The 18,626-nt window shown below is 50.9% G+C and overlaps 1 protein-coding gene and 1 long non-coding RNA gene across 2 annotated transcripts in view; one reads left to right on the top strand and one right to left on the bottom strand.

Moving 5' to 3' along the window:
* Positions 1 to 207: 207 nt before the first annotated feature.
* Positions 208 to 18,541, bottom strand: LOC106836380 (uncharacterized). Its single transcript, XR_011493590.1, has 3 exons — positions 18,437 to 18,541; positions 3,556 to 3,689; positions 208 to 681 (listed from the first exon to the last, which is right to left on the bottom strand). It is a non-coding gene; the product is annotated as an uncharacterized lncRNA (long non-coding RNA).
* Positions 17,690 to 18,626, top strand: part of SLC18A2 (solute carrier family 18 member A2) — a 35,962-nt gene continuing 35,025 nt past the window's right edge. The window contains exons 1-2 of the mRNA XM_044750136.2: positions 17,690 to 17,814; positions 18,242 to 18,377. Of these exons, the coding sequence (XP_044606071.1) occupies positions 18,257 to 18,377 (121 nt within the window). The 5' untranslated portion in view covers positions 17,690 to 17,814; positions 18,242 to 18,256. The remainder of the gene's footprint in view (positions 17,815 to 18,241; positions 18,378 to 18,626) is intronic.

Genomic DNA, 18,626 nt, shown 5'->3' with positions numbered 1-18,626 from the left:
AGAAATGTAATTCGATGAGCAACTGGGCGCCCCGCTGGTACTGCTTGTTCTCTGGGCCCTGCCCCTCACCCTGTACCTTGCCTGGGTTGTCTCCTGAAGTGCAGGAGAGCCTGGTGGGCAGTGCGCAGAGCCACCTGCCTTCCCTCCCTCGGCAGCACCCTCCCCTCCTCCTTCCCAACAGGTGACTGAGAGACACCAGGCCTGATTACAGCGGTGACATGAGTCTTTCCCAAAAGCCATTTATACTGTCTGGGTGGGGAACCGGGAAGTAGGTCGGGGACCATGTTTTATTGACTATCTCTTGTCTTGAGGAGCCACAGGAAAGCTTTATTAACACAACCAGACAATCTCATTTAGGGCCATTGCACGGCCTGGGCCCACTCGAGGTTCAAGCCGGTATTTTACCCCGGGCTGAGTCTTCTCGTATTGATTTCTTTAGAAGGCACGTTACCTTTCTCCCTGAAGGCCAAGCTGATGCAAAGAGCAAAGAGAGATTCTGGACTGGAGAACCACTTCTAGCAAAACACCCTGAGCTTGGCGAAGTCGCCCCCCCTGTGTGGGGCTGTTGAAATTGTGCTCTGTGCTTGATCATCGTGGGATCCATCCAGAGATCAGAGGCTCCCAGGGGGCTGAGGCCGTGTCTCCCACTTCGCTCTGCACGGTTCCAGGCGCACAGTGGGCCTGCAGTAGAGACAGGAGTAGGGACTGTCTGCTGCCGGGCATGTAGGACAGCAGCCTCTTGGCGTCAACAGCTTTGGGGAACCCCTTCCTTCTGGTGATGTGGAGGTTAGCGTCTCCAGCATCCCAGGGCTGCCACCCAGCCCCTCCCTCACCCTCTGGGGAACGTGAGCTGTGGGGAGCAGAGGGGATGGAGCATGTCAAGATCTGCCACAGGCTGGTGGGTGGGGCACACAGTTTACAACCCACCTTCTCATCCGGCTGCCACAGCCCAGGGATAAGCCCCGGAAGTGGGAACTGCTGCTGACACATTTGGAGGAAATGGCATCTTTGCTTGTGAATCTCAATACAAGTGGTTTTCATCCAGGGACACTTGGCCCCTGAGAAATCCTCCAGCCACCAGCGAGAGGGAAGGTTTCCGTGGAGCACACACCCACACGGCCTTTTCACACAGCGTTTCCCTGAGGCTTTCGTAACTCCCCCACTCTAGAGAGGAGTGGTCCTCATTCTCCAGAAGAGGGAGGAAGCCCTGCAGAAGGTGATGACTGCCCACAGATGGGTTTCCAGAAGGCGGACGGCCCGGGCGGGGCCCTAAGCAAGGCAGATGGCGCCTGCCCACCTGGGTGGTGGACATCAGTCTCCCTGGCCTTCAGGGTGGCCCTCTGCCCGAGGATCCTGTGGCATGGCTTCCCTTGGCAGTGACTCCACGTCACTCAGGCCTGAGGCCTAACAGTTCCCCCTTCCCACTCCCCATTCCAGTCCTCCTCGAGCCTGGGACTTTGTTCTGAGCCCTCTTCCTCCCTCCTTGCCTCCGACAAGCCCACACTGCCACATGCGCCCCGACAGCAGCATTAACTTCCCATCCCCCACTTGGGGCCTCCCACTCGCCCCAGAATACCGTGGAGCCATGTGGACTTGGATATGGGATTTCACCCCATACCTGTGGTATATTGATGAGCGCCCCGCCCCCACTGCACCTACCTCCCTGAGGGCAGGACAACTGGTTTGCTCAGCACTATGTCCTCAGAGCCTAGCACAAGGCTAGGCACATAGTGGGTGCTCAATAAAAATGAATGAATGAACATCAGACAACACAAGAGGGGCCTTAAATATGTGGCCAGACTTCAGGCCACAGGAAGGCCTCCCAGAGGAGGCCACACCCCTGGTGTTGGGCTGGAAGGCTGAGCCAGGGTCTGGACCTGGGAGGACCCACTGCTCACCAAAGGAAGGACATAGGAAGGACCCAGGGATGTGAGACGGGAAGAGTCAGAACAGCCCTTGCCGGGTACCAGACTCTCTGCTAAGTTCCTTACAGCCTTTATTCATCGCAAACCATCCACAGAAGGTGCTATTACTATCCCCATTTTACTGGTGAGTAAACCAAGGGGCTGAGAGGCGAAGGGACTTGCCTGAGGTCATAGAGGCAGTAAGTGGCAGAGCCAGAAAGTGATCCAGGTCAGACAGTTTGTCTCCAGAGCTTCGCTCTAACTTGGCCATGCATCCGTCACATGTAGGGCGCTTTCTTTGGGGGACCATTGGGTTTGGCTGCAGGTCACACCGTGAAGGGGCTGAAGACCTGTTTCCTGATGGTGGACCATGAATGTGCCTGTCATTGCCATGTCGTTATTGTCTCCTTTCAGAAATCAGGAAAAGCACTCTTGCTGGCCACAATTACACGCGCCTTTGGGCCCTTGCCCATCAGCTGTGTCCTGGGGACTGTCAGCCCCATGTGGGCAGGGCCCTGGCCTGCCCCATGCACTCTGCTACCCCCGGCAACACAAAGCTCCATTCCGAATACCGCAAAGACCAGTGGGGATTTATAGCGAGTGAGGGGGTCAGTGGATGGACACTCAGTAAGAGGAGATATCAAGAGTAGGGGAATTCTTGCTAAACCCCCTTAACAGGATCCTTGCTGAAGGCAGACCAGTGATCAGATGTCAAGAGTGGGGGGTGAGGAATTTGATCAGATATCGAGGGGGATCAGGTATGGAGGGTGGGGGACCCTTACTAAACTGACCCGGAAGCTTCTTGCTACAGTAGCTGAACTACAGAGCCTGAAGACAGGCCTGAGAGTGAGGCCTCATCGGAAAGAGGGCTCAGAGGCGGCCGTCTGAAGTCGGGCCAAAGGGAGTCTGCACTGCCCATCGGGCTGATGGGCTGCTCTCAACAACCTCATCCGCTTTCTTCCATTTCCTCAAAGGTTTTCTTCCTTTACTCTCTCCTAGAGAATCTTCTAGAGAAAGATTGGCAGCTGCTTAATTGAAGCAGAGTTCAATGGACAGAAAACAAAAACACAGATTTCTCCCTGAGGAAAACAACAAGACTTTGGATTTTTGAAAGGAACTGAAGTTATTTCCTAGGGAGTCGAGGTTTTTGGGGCCAGGAGCCAAGTCTGGGGGGCCCAGTGCCGGCGGGGTGTGGGGCTGGAGGGAGGCGAACTGGGGATGATACCCATCCATGGTTTCTACTTACTTTGTGTCCTTCCAGAACCTTCAAGGCTATGCTGACCAAGGCGCTGAGACCATGGACAGCTGGCTAGGACACGCCCACGGTGGGACCCGCCCCCCCCCCCCCCCCCCACCACTGTGAGGCTCCCAGCAGCTTCCTGGACTTTGTGCCATTTGAGACAGGAGGGCGGGAGCTGTCATCACTCACGAGCTCAGAGGACGAGGGGAGGCGACCATGGTTTTATAGCAGGTGAGTGAGAGAGAGGACTCCAGCCAGTGCCCTCCTCCCTCGACCCTCCCAACCACTGTGCTCTGCACAGAACAGCCGGGAAAGGCGGGCAAATGGGCTTTTGAAATGGGCTCTGCCTGCAGTGCAAAATGTCCTGCTCTCTGGCCCCACTCCGAGGGATTTCCCGAAGGTGGTACTTACACAGGTGTGAAGAGGTGGGTCATAGGGATGGCTCACCACGGCCTGATTGATCATGGACCAACAACGCAGATGTCCATCGAAAGGGAGCAATGAGGTCAACAATTGTGCAATCAGACACTGGACTCCCTCGAACACTGAAAGTGAAACTTTCCACAATCAACGTATGTTACTTTTGTAGTAAGGCAAAAGCACAATAAAAATCATTAAAAGAATTATTGGAATGGTTTGCCACAAAAGGACATTATTATCAAAATTAAACTCACTGGGCAATAATTATGCAAAGCCTTGTGCTAAGCTCGGGGTCGGGGGAGATTGGGTCATGACATTTGATGACAGTCGGTCTTGTCCTCTGGGGGTTCACAGAGAGAGCCGGCAGGGCGGGGCGCTGACAGACAACTGACTGTGTCAGGCCACAGGAGCCCTGGAGGGGCAGTGAAGCCTGCCGGGGGAGGGCAAGGCTTGGGTTCAAGTTCTTGAGTGGTGGGAGAGCAAGGTGGAAACAAAAGCCATTGGAGGGGCTGGGATACAGGTGTGCAAGCAGGGCAGGAGGAGTCGGGGGTGGTGAGGGTATGAGGAAGCCTTGCTTCTCCTTCCCCCTGCCTCCTCCTCCCTACTCCTTTCTTTTCATTTGCATGAAGACCTTAAAAAGACCTTTAAAATTAGCAATATTCATGCAACTCTTTTGGAAGGCATTTGGCATTGCCTGGGAAGGGGGAAGCCGCGTGTATCCTGTGATCCAGCAGTTCCCCTCCCAGAAAAGAACCCTGGAGAAACTCGTACGCAAGTGCACCAAGGACCAGGACACACAATTCCACAGCAGCATTGCTAATAATAGCCCCAAATGGGGGATGCCCCAGTGGCCATCCACAGGCTGGACAAAGAAATTGTGATATGGTCATACAAGGGGAGACCATCAGCAGTGAACACGGATGAACTCCAGTTGCGCACGAGATGGATGAATGTCACCAGCAATACTGTATAAAAAGAACCACAGAGAGAAAGAATACCTACAGAATGATTCCACTTACAAAAGGATAAAAAATAAGCAAACCTCAATTATACGCTTGTATATAATTTTATGGAAACACCATAGGTGGTAAAATTATAAAGAGCAAAGAACAGATAATCAGACAAGCCAGGAGAGCAGGTACTTCTAGGGGACGGGAGGTGACGTGACCGAGCAGAGGCGCCCAGGCCTCTGGGGCTTCCAGCCGGGTTTTATATCTTGATTTGGGTGGGAGTTGTGTGGGGCTCAGTGAGCAATCTTTCTTTACACTGTAAACATATGTTTTGTGCCCTCTTTGTGTATGCATGATATATCTCATAATAAAAACATGAGAAAGAAGCAATAGAAGCTTGTGGTAAAGAACACCTCAAAAAATATGGAAAAGCATAAAATTACAAGTGGAAAGTAACCATCGTCACCCTCTTACACTCCCCTCCCTCTGATATTTTCACTTGATGTAACTAATTACTGTCAACACCGTCATGGGTTTACTGAAACCCATCCAGAACCGATCTGTCTGCATTTTGCACTAGCACATGTCTGTACAGCCTTTTTAATAAATTCATTTGTTTTCCTAACTTGGATCATAACAGACATGCCGTCCTGGAGCTTTGGTTTCGCTGAAGAATAACACGTCTTGGCTATTTTTCTATGGTCAACACTGCATTACCTAATTTTCTTAAGCGGCCACTTGGTGTCTCACTGTGAGGGTGGCCACCACTTACTTTCACAGGCCTCAGTGTGCAGACACTCAGCAGGTTTCTGGATTTTTCCTATTGGAGTTCTAAAGTCACACAAGTGACTTAATTAATTTTCAAAAGATTTCTCATCCTTAAGGATTCTCTCCCATTTAGGGGGGTTGGTGAGTGCCTGGCGTTGTGGAAGACATTCTACAGTCTCTCGACGCTGCCGTTTTAAAGGGATTTGCATTCTGCTCTCCTCAGAGAGCGAAAAATCTGCAAGAGCTGCAAAATCTGGAACTTCAAAAATGAGGGCCAGAGGCTGGCCCGCTGGCACAGCGGTTAAGTTCGCACGTTCTGCTTCTGCGGCCTGGGGTTTGCTGGTTCAGAACCTGGGTGCAGACATGGCACCGCTTGGCACGCCATGCTGTGGCAGGCATCTCACATATAAAGTAGAGGAAGATGGGCACGGATGTTAGCTCAGGGCCAGTCTTCCTCAGAAAAAAGAGGAGGATTGGCAGCAGATGTTAGCTCAGGGCTAATCTTCCTCAAAAAAAAAAAAAAAAAAAAAAATGAGGCCCAGGGAGTCACCCTGGTAACAGCAGCTCAGGCCAAGTGTGTGAAAACGGTGGCCTAGAACTTTTCCAAAAGACTCCTAGGAAAAAGAAAGCTCTCCCGCGCTTCCGTGTGTGTGTCTGTGTGTGCGCGCGTGCGTGTGTGTGTGTTTGTGTGTGTGTGTGTCTGGCACCCAAACAACACTTTTGCAGGGCGACAACATCTTCTACAATAGTCAATATAAACCCAATTGGACATGATGACTGGATTTCTCCCCCCTCAGAGATGGTGACAGTGATTTCTCAGATGCCTTTTAGTTACAGACAAGTTTCTGAACAAAATAATTAGGTTTGGGTCTTTGCAGCCTGCCCTATTGGACTATTGATTATCCACTAAAATCTCCTGCCCTGCGGATGTCTGGGTTGGCAGTCGGCATAGCAAGTGGGCGCAGACAGCTCTGAGCAGGGGCTATGGGAGCCCCCACAGAGCTGCGCCCTGAGCCTGTGGTCCCTCCCAGAGTCCCGTGCTGCTGAGGGCCACCTGTGTGCACCCACCTGTTGGCACCCCCAGTGTCAGACATCAGCTGTCCCAGAGCCGTGAAGGTGCAGGAAGCAGCGTTCCCGTCCTCGCTGCCCTGACCTCACACCTGTGTGACCTTGGGCAAGGCTCTGGCCCTCTCTGGGTCTGCTTTCTTGTGTAGAAAAGAAAGTCACTAGACTCCAAGGCCCCTTCCACTCCTGACAGTCTATCCCAGCATCGTCCAATAGAAATATAATGTGAGCCACAGCTCAAGCCACGTAGGTAATTTGAAAGTTTCTAGCAGCCACGTTAAAAAAAAGTAAAAAGCAGGGCTGGCTTGGTGGCACAGCGGTTAAGGTCGCACATTCGTTTCTTGGGGCCTTGGGGTTCGCTGGTTTGCATCCCGGGTCCGGACACAGCATCGCATGGCACGCCATTCTGTGGTAGGCGTTCCACATGTAAGGTAGAGGAGGATGGGCACGGATGTTAGCTCAGGGCCAGTCTTCCTCAGCAAAAAGAGGAGGATTGGCAGTAGTTGGCTCAGGGCTAATCTTCCTCAAAAAAAAAAGTAAAAAGCAACAGATGAAATTAGTTTTAATGTATTTTATTTAACGCAAATGTGTCTAAAATATTATTTCAGCATGTAAATAATATAAAAATTATTAATAAAGTATTTTACCTTTTTTTGTACTAAGTATTTGAAATTCGGTGTGTATTTTATAATTACGCATTTTAAGTGCTCCATGGTCACATGTGGCGAGTGGCTACTGGACTGGGCAGCACAGGTCTACCCGGTCCACCCGCTGTCTGTACAGATGAGGAAACTGAGGCCCAGCTGGCAGGGGCAGAACCAGCTCTAGCCTGGGACTCCTCACTGTGCATCTGAGGGTAGTCCTGTGGACCTACCCTCTGAGTAGCAAGCCGCTCTCAGGGAGACAGAGAAGAAAGAAATCGCCTCCTTTGCTGTCCAGCTGGCAGGGGGGTGGGGTGGGGTGGTGAGAATGAACCCAGATGAAGCCACTGGGGAGCAGCGCGAGCTGGCAAATGCTTTAGCGGGGCCGGCTAGCGGGGCTGTATGCGTTCTGGGGGGTAGAACCCCAGGGAGGCTGCAGTGGTTATCCTCGGCTTGACTTCCGTGTGGAGAGAGGACTTGAGTTGGGCTCTGGGGCTACGAATAAGATTTGGAAAGTCAGAGGGATGAGGAAAATAAGAACAATGTTGGGCCGGCCCGGTGGCGCAGCGGTTAAGTTTGCACTTCTGCTTCTCGGTGGCCCGGGGTTGGCTGGTTCGGATCCCGGGTACGGACATGGCACCGCTTGGCAGCCATGCTGTGGTAGGCGTCCCACATATAAAGTAGAGGAAGATGAGCACGGACGTTAGCTCAGAGCCAGTCTTCCTCAGCAAAAAGAGGAGGACTGGCAGTAGTTAGCTGAGGGCTAATCTTCCTCAAAAACAAAAAAAAAACAAAAACAAAGACAAAGAAAATATGAATAATGTCTGCTGCTGGGGCATTGAGGGGGCCGGTCTGACCAGAGCAGAGGGTGGGGCCTGGGGGGTAGTAGCGTGGATTGTGGAAGACCCTAAAAGCCAGGCAGAAGAGTTGAGGCATGAGCAATAGGGAGCTGCCTTAGGCTCTTGAGCTGGGGAGGGACTCATGGGAAGCAGTGGTTCATGGCGATCCGATGAGCCACTGATGGAGTGGAGGCAGCCCCTGGTGCCAGGGAGGCCTGTTAGGAGGCTGCTGGAGCAGGAGGTGGTGACGGGGACGGGCAGGGGGATAAGAGGAAAGAGGAGCTATTGTGCAGAATTGGAGGAAGCCTGTGCCACGGCTGTGGGCCTTCAGCTTTGATGGTGGAAACGTGACCATGCGATGACATCTGGACGTTTTGCTTCTTCCTGGGCTCCTCAGCCCAAGGGCAGGAAGGTCATTCTAGGTGGATGGATCTGCCTCAGCAAAGACTCGGAGTCAGGGAGGAACAGAGGTTGGGGTGGGGGGCCGGGCTGGCAGCAGGCAGCTGCTAGGGAGGGAGGGGCATGAATGATTCAATTACCTGAGACTTTAACAAGCAGAGACAGCAATCCCTATGGCATCATAAATTGAGTGGGATACTTTTGTGAGTCGGTGGGATGGTGGGAAAAAGGTTTTTCAAGCCAAACCATGTAGGAGGAGGTGGGGGCTTGGCTAGGTAGAAAGAAGGGGGTGACATTGCAGGTGGAGGAAGTCACTTTGGCAAAGGCTTGGGGGCTGGACCAGGCATAGAACATCCCTGGGCCCGAAGGAGGCAGCCTGTTAGAGCAGGTCAGTTCAGTGAGTTCCCCTCGGGTGGTGCTCACCGCTTAAGTGGTCAGGAACTGTGCCAACCACAGCACTGACTGAGTGCTTACTGTGCCAGTGAGGCTCTGGGGGAGGATGAGGGGGCGCTTGGAAAATGGTCCTCGGCGCTTTAAAATGATTGCTGAGGCTCGTGAGCCTTCACCTGAGAAACTTCGAGGAACGACAGATAATGTTTACCCTTAAAGGAACTAGACGGGAAGGCTTTGCTCCGCTCTGGCTCTCTTCTTGCTCAAATGTGGCCTACAGCTCCCAAGGAAACCAGTTTCCCTCCTATGTAGGACACGACATACCACGAACAAGCCTTCCTGGTGTTGAAGGACCAATGATGCTTTGATGGCTGATGAGCAATGCTTTTAATAGTCGACCAGCAATGCTTTCAAATGGTTGATCAGCGATGCTGTCAAAGAAAGATCGCCATCCAAAGGGGAAAATATCAAGGTTCACTGTAGCGGAGCCATTTAAAAATGGAGTCAAAGTTGCCTTTCCAGAGAGACTGTTTTGCTGTCTTGAACCTTAGACTGAACCAAATTTTTGGACCAGGGCCAAATGGCAATTGTTTTATAAGCAATTGTTTGAGAAGTCAGCAGGAGAATGGACATCCTGATCACAAGGACTGAGGGCTGTGGACTCTCTGAAGACAGAATCAATAGTCAATCAACGTGTAGCCAAGACTGGCTCTCTGCCTCCAGCTCCAATTAAAATTCTTTGTAATACAACCTCTCTTCTTTGCCTTTAAAAGTCCCTGACTTTTACTCCCTAGTGGGACACTGTGTGGGTTTCTACCTGTATCTGTGCTCCCTCAATTGCAATTCTTGAGACCCCAAGTAAACTTTTTGCTTCTCTTGCAGTTTATTCCTCCTATTTGTTGACACTATCCATTTACTTTCAACTTACCTGTATCTTGATCTGAGACATAAGGGCTGAGGGGGAGTTAACTCCATAAAAGCAGAAAAAAGGAAGGACATTCTAGGCAGCAGGAATGGCCTGAGCAAAGGCCCTGGGGTGAGAAGGAGCACAGGTGTATGAACAGATGGGAGACTCAGAATGAGGAAGAGGAAATTAGATGAAGAGGAAGAGGAAGAGCTTCCCAGGCAGTGTAAAGGTCCTGAGGCGGAGAACCTGTAGGGAAAGGAGCCCAGTGTGGCTGGAGGGTGAAGGCAGGGGCTGAATGGCATAAGAGGAGATATGGAGGCTGCATGGTCCAGGCCGGGGAGGGCCTCCCGGGCCAGGGCTCCTCAGGCTGCACTGCTGGGACCCGTGGGATCCACGAAGACGTCTGAAGCCATGAGGGAGCCCAGATAATTATCAGAGTTTATCAGCAATCAGAGTTTTGATCAGAGGCAACGGCAGGATGGAGGAAGTGGTCTTGGCTGGACCAGGCATATCCCATTGGACCACATTGAAGACATTTGCTGTTATCCTAAGTTCGAGGCCATCGAAGGGTTTTAGACCAGGGAGTGGCATGACCACACTGGTGTTTTGGAGCTCTCTCCAGCTGGTGAGGAGGGTGGCCTGTGGGACGCCTGAGCAGGTAGCCACTGGAGGCGACTGCAATAGTCCAGGTGAGGGTGGAGAAGCAAGGCATAAAGCTAATGAAACGCTGCTCTTCACAGCTGGCTGGCTCCTCTGCAGCCTTCAATTACAGTAAATGTCCTCAGACAGGGTGGTGATTCTATTAAAGTGGCCAAACCTGGAGACCTGCGTTTTACAGATAATGCTGCACGAAGCCAGTTAATCCCGTGATTGAATTATTAAGTTAGAGCGTCTATGACTTAATTTCATTGGCAGTCAGCAAGGCATCCTTCAAGTAAATTGACATTTATTTTCCCATTCCTTCTTAAAACCAGAACAGCAGATTTGGTTAAATTTTATACAGAAAATGTTCTTTTGCAGTATGCAGAAGAATTCAGGAAAGAATGAAAATGAAATGCATTTTTTTCTAATTGTAGCTCATTATTTATATGCATGTTAAACAGCTGAGAGGGCTGGTATTAAGAAAAAAAACCCTCTCACCGACTGAGACAGACCCTGGCCAAGACCTTCCACGCACATTTGAAAAGAATGTGAAGTCTGTTATTTTTCAGGGAAAATAAATATCAATTAAGGCAAGGTGGTTGATGGTATTGTTTTGATCTTCTATGTCTGCTGATTTTTTTTGTCTAAGTGTTCTATCAGTTGTTGAGAAAGAGGTGTTAAATCCCCCAATTTGGATTGTGAAATTGTCTTTTTCTCCTTTTAATTCTGTCTGGGTTTTTTTCATACATTTTGAAGCTCTATTATTGGGTGCATATACGTTATGATTATTATGTCTTCCTATTGAATTAATCACTTTTATCATTATGAAAGCTCCTTCTTTATATCTCTGTTTAAAATTTTGTTCTTAATTCTATTTTATTTGATATTAATAGAGTCACTTTAGCCCTCTTATCCTTACAGTTGGCATGGTATATGTTTTCCATCCACTTACTTTCAACCTACCTGTGTCTTTATATTTAAACAGTGTCTCCTAGAGACAGCATCGAGTTCAGATTAGTTTTTTTTAATCCATTCTGATAATTTCTGTCTTGTAATTGTAGTGTCCATTAATGCTTAATGTAATTTTTGATATAGCTGGATTTCATCTATCATTTTATTTTTTGTTTTCTACTTGACTCCTCTGTTTTTTTGTTCATCTGTTCCTCCTTTCCTGCCTTTTAAAATTATTCAAATACTTTATAGAACTCCATTTAATTTTAATTTTCCTCTTAGCTGTTCAGCTATTCCCCTTTGTGTTATTTTTATAGTGGTTGCCCTAGAGATGATCATATACATCCTTAACCTTTTATAGCCCATTCACAGTTAATAATAAACCATTTCACATAAAATATACAACTCTGGCCACTTTATAGCCCCATAACCAGCCTCATCCTTTAAGTTATAGTTGTTATAAGTAATACACTACACGTCATAAATCCTTCAAGACAATGTTATAATTTTAAATAGTTAAAGGTTTCTAAAATTAAAAATAAGAGGGAAAAGGCAAAAAACAAAACAAAAAGCCACCCAAGTCTTTTGCATTTAGCCCGACATTTACCTCTTTGGATGCCCTTCCTTCTTTTCTGAGGATCCGAGTTTCCCGCTGCTCTCATTTCCCTTCCGTCTGGCTTGAGACAGAGCACAGCCCTTCTGCCCCTGGGGGACACGGCCCAAGTGTGCCGCTGTGCTCACTACAGCCACCTCTCTACTGGAAGCCTTAGCCTTCCTAGGCATCCACGTTTGACAGCCTCTTTTAGGGGGAACCTTGTGTACAGGGACTTGAGTTGATCATCTGTCTCGGTTCTGGCCATGACTATGGTCATTGGTCCTTGCAAAGTCCATTTTTTGGTTTATTTCCACTTTCCCACCTCATCCCAGATCCCCACGCCTGGGCCCCTCCCCCACAAAGGCATCCACTCTGATGTTCTTAATACACACTGTCGACGAAAATAATCCGTAACCAATCTATAAACGAAAATTTGGGAGAGTTTATTCTGAGCTAAAATGTGAGGACCATGGCCCAGGGCCTTTCTTCCCAAAGGAAGAAAGGGCACCAAAGAAGTGAGGTACACAGAGTGGTTATATACCCCCAAACAGGATGTTTCACATATGATTGAAATGTCCCTTTTACAATAGTCATGAGACTGCTCTGTCGGCACAGTGATTGATGGAAATAGCAGGTAGGTCTGCTGTCTCAGTGGACACTGCAGGGTGGCAGGTCTGTTGTCTCGAGCTGGGTGGTCACAGGTGAGCTGGGTGGTCAAAGGTGAGCACAGCACTCAGTTCCTAGCCTAAGGAAAGATGCTTATGCCTAAGGAAATGCCAATGTGGGGGGAAGCTGCACCTTTATCTTAAGGGCATTTGTTCTTGCCATAGGAAATGTTTAAAGCAGATATACAATGCGTGCTCAACGGCTACAGTCAGGCCCTTTTGGAAAAAACAAAGTCAGGCCGAATTAGGTTTATACCAAATGTCTTCCTCATATACTCTAGTATATCCTATTGCCTGCCATTTGTATTTGTCAACACCCTTGAAGAGGAATGAAGCCTCCGATAGAGGTAGTGGTCCTCTGTGTGCCTTTACTGAGCCCACATGGCATCGTGCTACAGAACTTGCTCTTCTCCTGCTCTTTCATACTCGACAAGTCCTAAAATCTGTGCACAGATACATGGGTAATCCAGTGTGTCCCTTTACGTGGTGCTCCACCATGAGCATCCTCCACATCTCACTTATTTATTCCCTAGTGATGGAAACCGAGGTTGCCTCCAACTCCCCACTGCCACAGATAACACTGCAATGACTCTCCTTGTTCTTGTCCCTGGAGGGTTTTCCCTGAGACATAGACAGGGAGAGAGACGGCTGGATCAGAGCGTGCGCACTGACTTCATTCCACCAGGCACTTCTGATTCCTCTCCAGAAAGGCTGCACTGTCCCCATTTCTTTACATCTTCACCAACAAACGGCATTTACCCAACTTCTTCATTGTTGCCGGTCTAACGGGCATAGCTCACTATTGTTTTAACCGGCGTTTCTCTGATCACTAGTGTGTCTGAGTGTCTCTTCATGAGCTTGGTAGCCATTTGGGCTTCCCCATCTATGAATTGCCTGTTCCGCCCTGTGCCCAGCTTTCCACTGGGTGTTCCACCTCCTTTCTCTACCCAGGTGGGAACTAGTATATCAGGTTTTGCTAACCTAGGAAACATCGTGTTTCTTCAGGACACCTTTGTTCATTTCTTCTCTGATGCATTATTTGCATTTCACAGCTTAATGCCCAAGGGAGAAGTCTGTCTCCCTTATTTCCAAGTTCTCTGTTTGGGGGAGCACTTGAGGATTTTCCCCATGGACCTCCTACCCCTTGCGTGTATTCAGCACCCTCACTTTTCCAACACCAGAGAACGCTCAATGAGTGTGAGCCTTTGCTCTGTGACAGGCGCCATGCAAGAATCATCTTCCTTAATCCCATGACAACTCTGTGAGGGGGGCCTCATCATGCTGGAGTGACAGAAGAGAAACTGAGGCACATAAAAGTTTAGTAACACGCCCAAAGTCACATAACTTGTAAAAGTGACCCAGTCAGGATGCTATCTATAGCTTAAATGCATGTTAGTTTATCTCTAATAATGCCTATTTATTATAGGCATTTATTTATAGGCATATTTATTATAGGAACACATAACCGCTATGTTCCAGGGGGCTCCATGCCTTATCATTCCTAAATATTGAAAGTCAGCGAAGAAAGTCAACCCCGGTGGCACCTTGTACCTTCTCAGTCCCTAGTGTCTGAAAAGGGTGGAGGAAGAGGGCTGGGTGGCTGAACTCAAGTCTGAGTTCCCTGGGAGAATAAACAAAGGTTGTGCTCACAATGGGCATCCTCAAAGCCTGGTCCTTGAGGAGTGGTTCCGGCCGGGGAGACGGAGCCAGGAACGTACTCTCCCCTTCGAGCAAAGGTACTTTCCTCTCTGGTTCTCATGGCTCTGCATCAGAAGGGAAGCCCACCTGCCCAGTGCAGATCCCCTTTGCAGGTATTTAAAGAGCACTAACTATGTTCTGGAATCTCAGTGATGAGCAAAAAGAGTGTCCCCAGTCCTGATACCTGGGGAGACAGAGATAACTGATCACGCTTATGGGAATATTGTTCCTCATGGGCAGATATGAGAGACATATTCTGGAGGAAGTAACGGTTCCACGAGGGTCTGTAAGAAAAGCACCTGTCTGATACTGGGGGTGGGGTCCATGAAAGGGTGGCTTCCCCTGAGAAGTGACATTAGGGCTGGTAATGAAGAATGAGAGGGCGATAACTAGGAAAAGAGGAAGAACTTCCCAGGCAGAGGAAACAGAATGTGCAAAGGCACTGAGGCAGAGATACACTGAGAGGAATCAGTGTGGCTGCAGGGGGAAGGTGAGAACTAAGTGGGTTAACAGGAGGCTGTGGAGTCCCAAAGACCCAGACCAGGCAGGGCCTCCCAGGCTGGCTCCTCAACCTGGAACACCAGGACACTGGGTATATATGAAGACTTCCCAAGCCACTGGGGACTCTTGATTTCCATATGTCCTCTATTTTAAAATTGATCTGGCAGAGATGGACCCAGGTGGAGACATGAGGACGTTCCTTTATCCCCTTCCTTTTCAACAATCTCCTGTCTCCCACTGGACAAATGAAAGTCTCACTTTTCACCCAACCTGAGTCTTACCATCTTACATTGTCCTGAGACATAAAAACATCCAGAGAGAATACTGGTGTCTCTTTTATCAAGGCTCCAGAAATCCTCTCCCATCCATCTCACTAAGGAATGTACTTCTAACACAATTTTTCTTTGTATGTTTAATAATTATTTACCAAAATTCACATTATATGCATGATCATTTATGTACTGTGAATAATTGTTACAATAACACAATCCTAAATGGAAATTTAAAACTGACAGCTTTACAGCCATAAGAAAAATTTAAAAAGCTAATGTATATTCATGTATTTGTTGCAGTTCATTTAATAGATAAGGTGATGACTAAAGAAATGATAAAAACATTACAGTTGGATAAAATTCTGTTGGAAGTGTAATAAAACATACTTTGAAGGCATAAAGAAAACAATGTAAACTTTTTGACTGTTAAAGAAAATCTTGTTTGTATAAGTATAATACGGTAGTTCTGCATTCTTATAATATTTATATTCCATTGGGTACATTTAAAAGTTATAATGGTTTTAGGGGCTGGCCTGGTGCCATAGTGGTTAAGTTCACGCACTCTGCTTCAGTGGCTTGGGGTTCACAGGTTAACATGCCAGGCATGGACCTACACACCACTCACTAAGCCATGCTGCAGTGACATCTCACATACAAAGCAGAGGAAGATTGGCACAGATGTTAGATCAGGGCCAGTCTCCCTCACCAAAAAAAAAAAAAAAAGAAGAAAAGAAGTTATAATGGTTTTATATATATAGGTCAATATATATGATATAACCCAACCTATTTAAATTTATGATAAAAAACCATTTTAGATGCCAACTTAAAAATGTGTGAGGCATACATATTTTTTAAAAATTCTTTTGGCAGGTGTCAACAAAAAGTCTGAAGATGCTGTTGTAGGCCATGGTGCTCTAGGGGTGGTGGCAGAGATCAGGAGGTGGGAGCACAGGGACTGGCATTTTCCCTGGCATCGTCTTCCTCCAGCTGGCCGGGCTGGAGTCAGTGTGGCTTCCCATGTTCACCATCATGGCGTTGCTGCCGGAATGTGTAAGCACCTGAGGACGGGGAGTTTTGTCTGTCTGGGCCATGACCGTCTCCTCAGCATCGACCATAGGGCCTGGCACGTAGCAATCACTCAGGGAGTATTTGTTGGATGAATGGAATGGCAGACACCTACTGAGCTCTCACGTTGTGCTGGGCACTGTGTTAAGAGGCGCCTGTGCATTCCCATTTAATCCCCACGACAACTCTGCAGTAGGTCCAGAGATGGGGAAACTAAGGCACAGAGAGGACACACAATCTGCCCAAGGTCACCGATCCAGGAAGCAGCAGACGGGGCCCCGGGGCATCCTGACATGATCCCTGACCCTTGATGCCTCTCTGCCCAGGGAGCTCTGGGACAGGGCCTGCATCTTCGGGCTCTGAAATTCTAGGCACTTTGGGGGAGTCCATGAAGGTGACACCCTTCACAGCCACATCTTAAACAGCTCTCTGCCATCTGCTCTCTCCTCCTAAGTGGTTTTCCTTCTCTCCTCTCTGTTTAATATTTAAGTGGCACACATCCTGGGACATCCCGGAGTCCCCATGTCACTGACCTACTTACTTATCCAACCATCTTTCTCACACAGCAGGGGCAGCGGCGGAAAGCACGGGGGTCTGGAAGGGAGTGCGGAGGTGGAGAGAGCGGAGCAGCCCTCGCAGCCCTGCTGCTCTAAGCAGCCTCCCGCTGACGACGAGCAAACATTAATAAACCAGGGGCGACTCTATGGCTGAGAGACGCCACGGGATCACATTTATTCCAAGTGGCTTTTCAAGAAAATGGCTCCTGTTTCTCCTGCCTCCTAGAAGGGTCTCCAAAGTTCCAGCTATGGCAGGGGGACCATGTCTGTTTGCTTCTTTTCTGTTTATAAAATGGAGGGAGGGACTTGGAAATCAAAGGTGGGCTCTCACCCTTGCTGGTGAGGATTCCAGCTCTGCATCAGCCACAGACAGACACTGGGCCTGTCTTAACCATCTCTTAGCCAGACTCCCCCGACACAGCCACGGCAGGGAGGACAGCACCCAGGGCCACGGCAGCTGGCCCCTGAGCACTTTTCCCAAGGCGCCAGGCACTCACCTAGTCTCCAGTGTCCCCTGCCCAGGGTGATGTGCTCCTGGTGGCCCCAAAGGCCCAGGCCCACTGCTCCTACTTTCTGAGACCTGACTCATGGGCCTGGGCCCTCACATCCCCACTCCCACTGTGGGGTGACACCCAGAGGTGTCCACAACACCAGCTTGAGGGTACCCAAGGATCTGAGGGTCAAGGACTCCAAGTGGCATCTTGCACGGGCTCCAGAGGTGGGAGAGGGGAGGGGCGGTGGGCTGGGGTGGGCTTCCCCAGGAAAGAGAGAACTGTGCCTGGCTCCCAACACCCTATGACGCCTTTCCCTGGCACACTCACCCAGTAGCTTTCATGTCCTCGTGGCCAATTCCAGGGACAGTGAGGCTCAAAGAGCAGCTCCAACCCCTATTTGGGGCCAGATGAGAGCACTAAGGCCTGACTTCTGACCCTGGCCCCTGACCCTTCACCTGGGGCCCTTGACCCATCGTCCTGGGCTCCCTGACTTCTTCCCTATGCGCCCCAGTCGCTCCCCTTGGGCCGGGTCCCCAGGGCGCGCGGCGACGTGCAGGGTCGGGCGAGGGGCTGCGCTCGGGGCGGCTTAGGACGGGGGCGCCTCGGGGTCCAGGCGCAGAGCCGACAGGAGAGCGGGTCCGGGCAGGGGGCCGAGGCGCCGCGCCGGGCGGGGTGGGCGGAGGCCGGGGCGCCCCAGCCCCCTTCTCCTCCCCTCCCCGCGCCGCCCGTGACGTCAGAGCCGGACCCGGTAAACCGAGCGGCGGCGCCGGGGCGGAGACTGCGACCCGGAACCGCCGGACGGACGGACGGAGCCCACAGTGGCCAGGCCGGCAGCCGCAGGCGACCCCGAGGTAGCGCCGACCCCGCTTCCTGCCCGCGAGGCCGGCGGAGGGCAGGGGCACCCGACGAGGCGCTGCCCGGGGCTGCGGGGTGGCTCGGGAAAGCGGGGCGCGGGGCGCGAGGCTCACAGTGCGCGGGGCCCGCGCGCTTTCCGAGCGCACAGTGGGAGAAGGGGACCCTCGGGGGCGGCGGGGAGCGGGACCGCACCGCGCGGGCCCGGGCTTGGGCCCCGACGGCGCACGGGGCGTTAGGAACAGGGAGCGCGGGTGCTCGTGGGGACGCACGCCCGGCAGGTGAGCCGAGGGGCGACGCCCGGGACCGTCCCGCGCCGCCCGTGCGCGCGGCTCCCGGACGGCCCCTTCGGCCCGGGAAGTCTGAGCATCGGGGTGCGGGGATCCCCCGGCCCGCCCGGCCCCTGACCGCGCGCCGCGCCCGCAGCCGCGCCCCGGAGCCATGGCCCTGAGCGAGTTGGCGGTGCTCCGCTGGCTGCAGGAGAGGCGCCACTCGCAGAAGCTCATCCTCTTCATCGTGTTCCTCGCGCTGCTGCTGGACAACATGCTGCTCACCGTCGTGAGTACGTACCGACCGGGGTCCGCCCTCCCCGGGCGCCGCTGCCCTGGGCGCCCCACTTACCTGAGCGCGGTCCGGGAAAGCGGGAGAACAGGCTTTGCAAAAATACATCCCCCGAGACTGCAGCGCCTGGGCGAGTAGGAACCGCGTTTGTGGCTTCGTTTTCCTGGTGGTCAGGTCAAAAAATGTGACATCCGATAAGACCCAGAACTTGTGTTTCCTACTGATAATTTCCTGCTCCCCCCTGCCCACT

Source organism: Equus asinus, chromosome 2, assembly GCF_041296235.1.
Source record: "Equus asinus isolate D_3611 breed Donkey chromosome 2, EquAss-T2T_v2, whole genome shotgun sequence".
Lineage (NCBI taxonomy): Eukaryota > Metazoa > Chordata > Mammalia > Perissodactyla > Equidae > Equus > Equus asinus.
The sequence above is the reverse complement of the archived record's forward strand: the minus strand, read 5'-3'. Positions and strand labels throughout refer to the sequence as shown.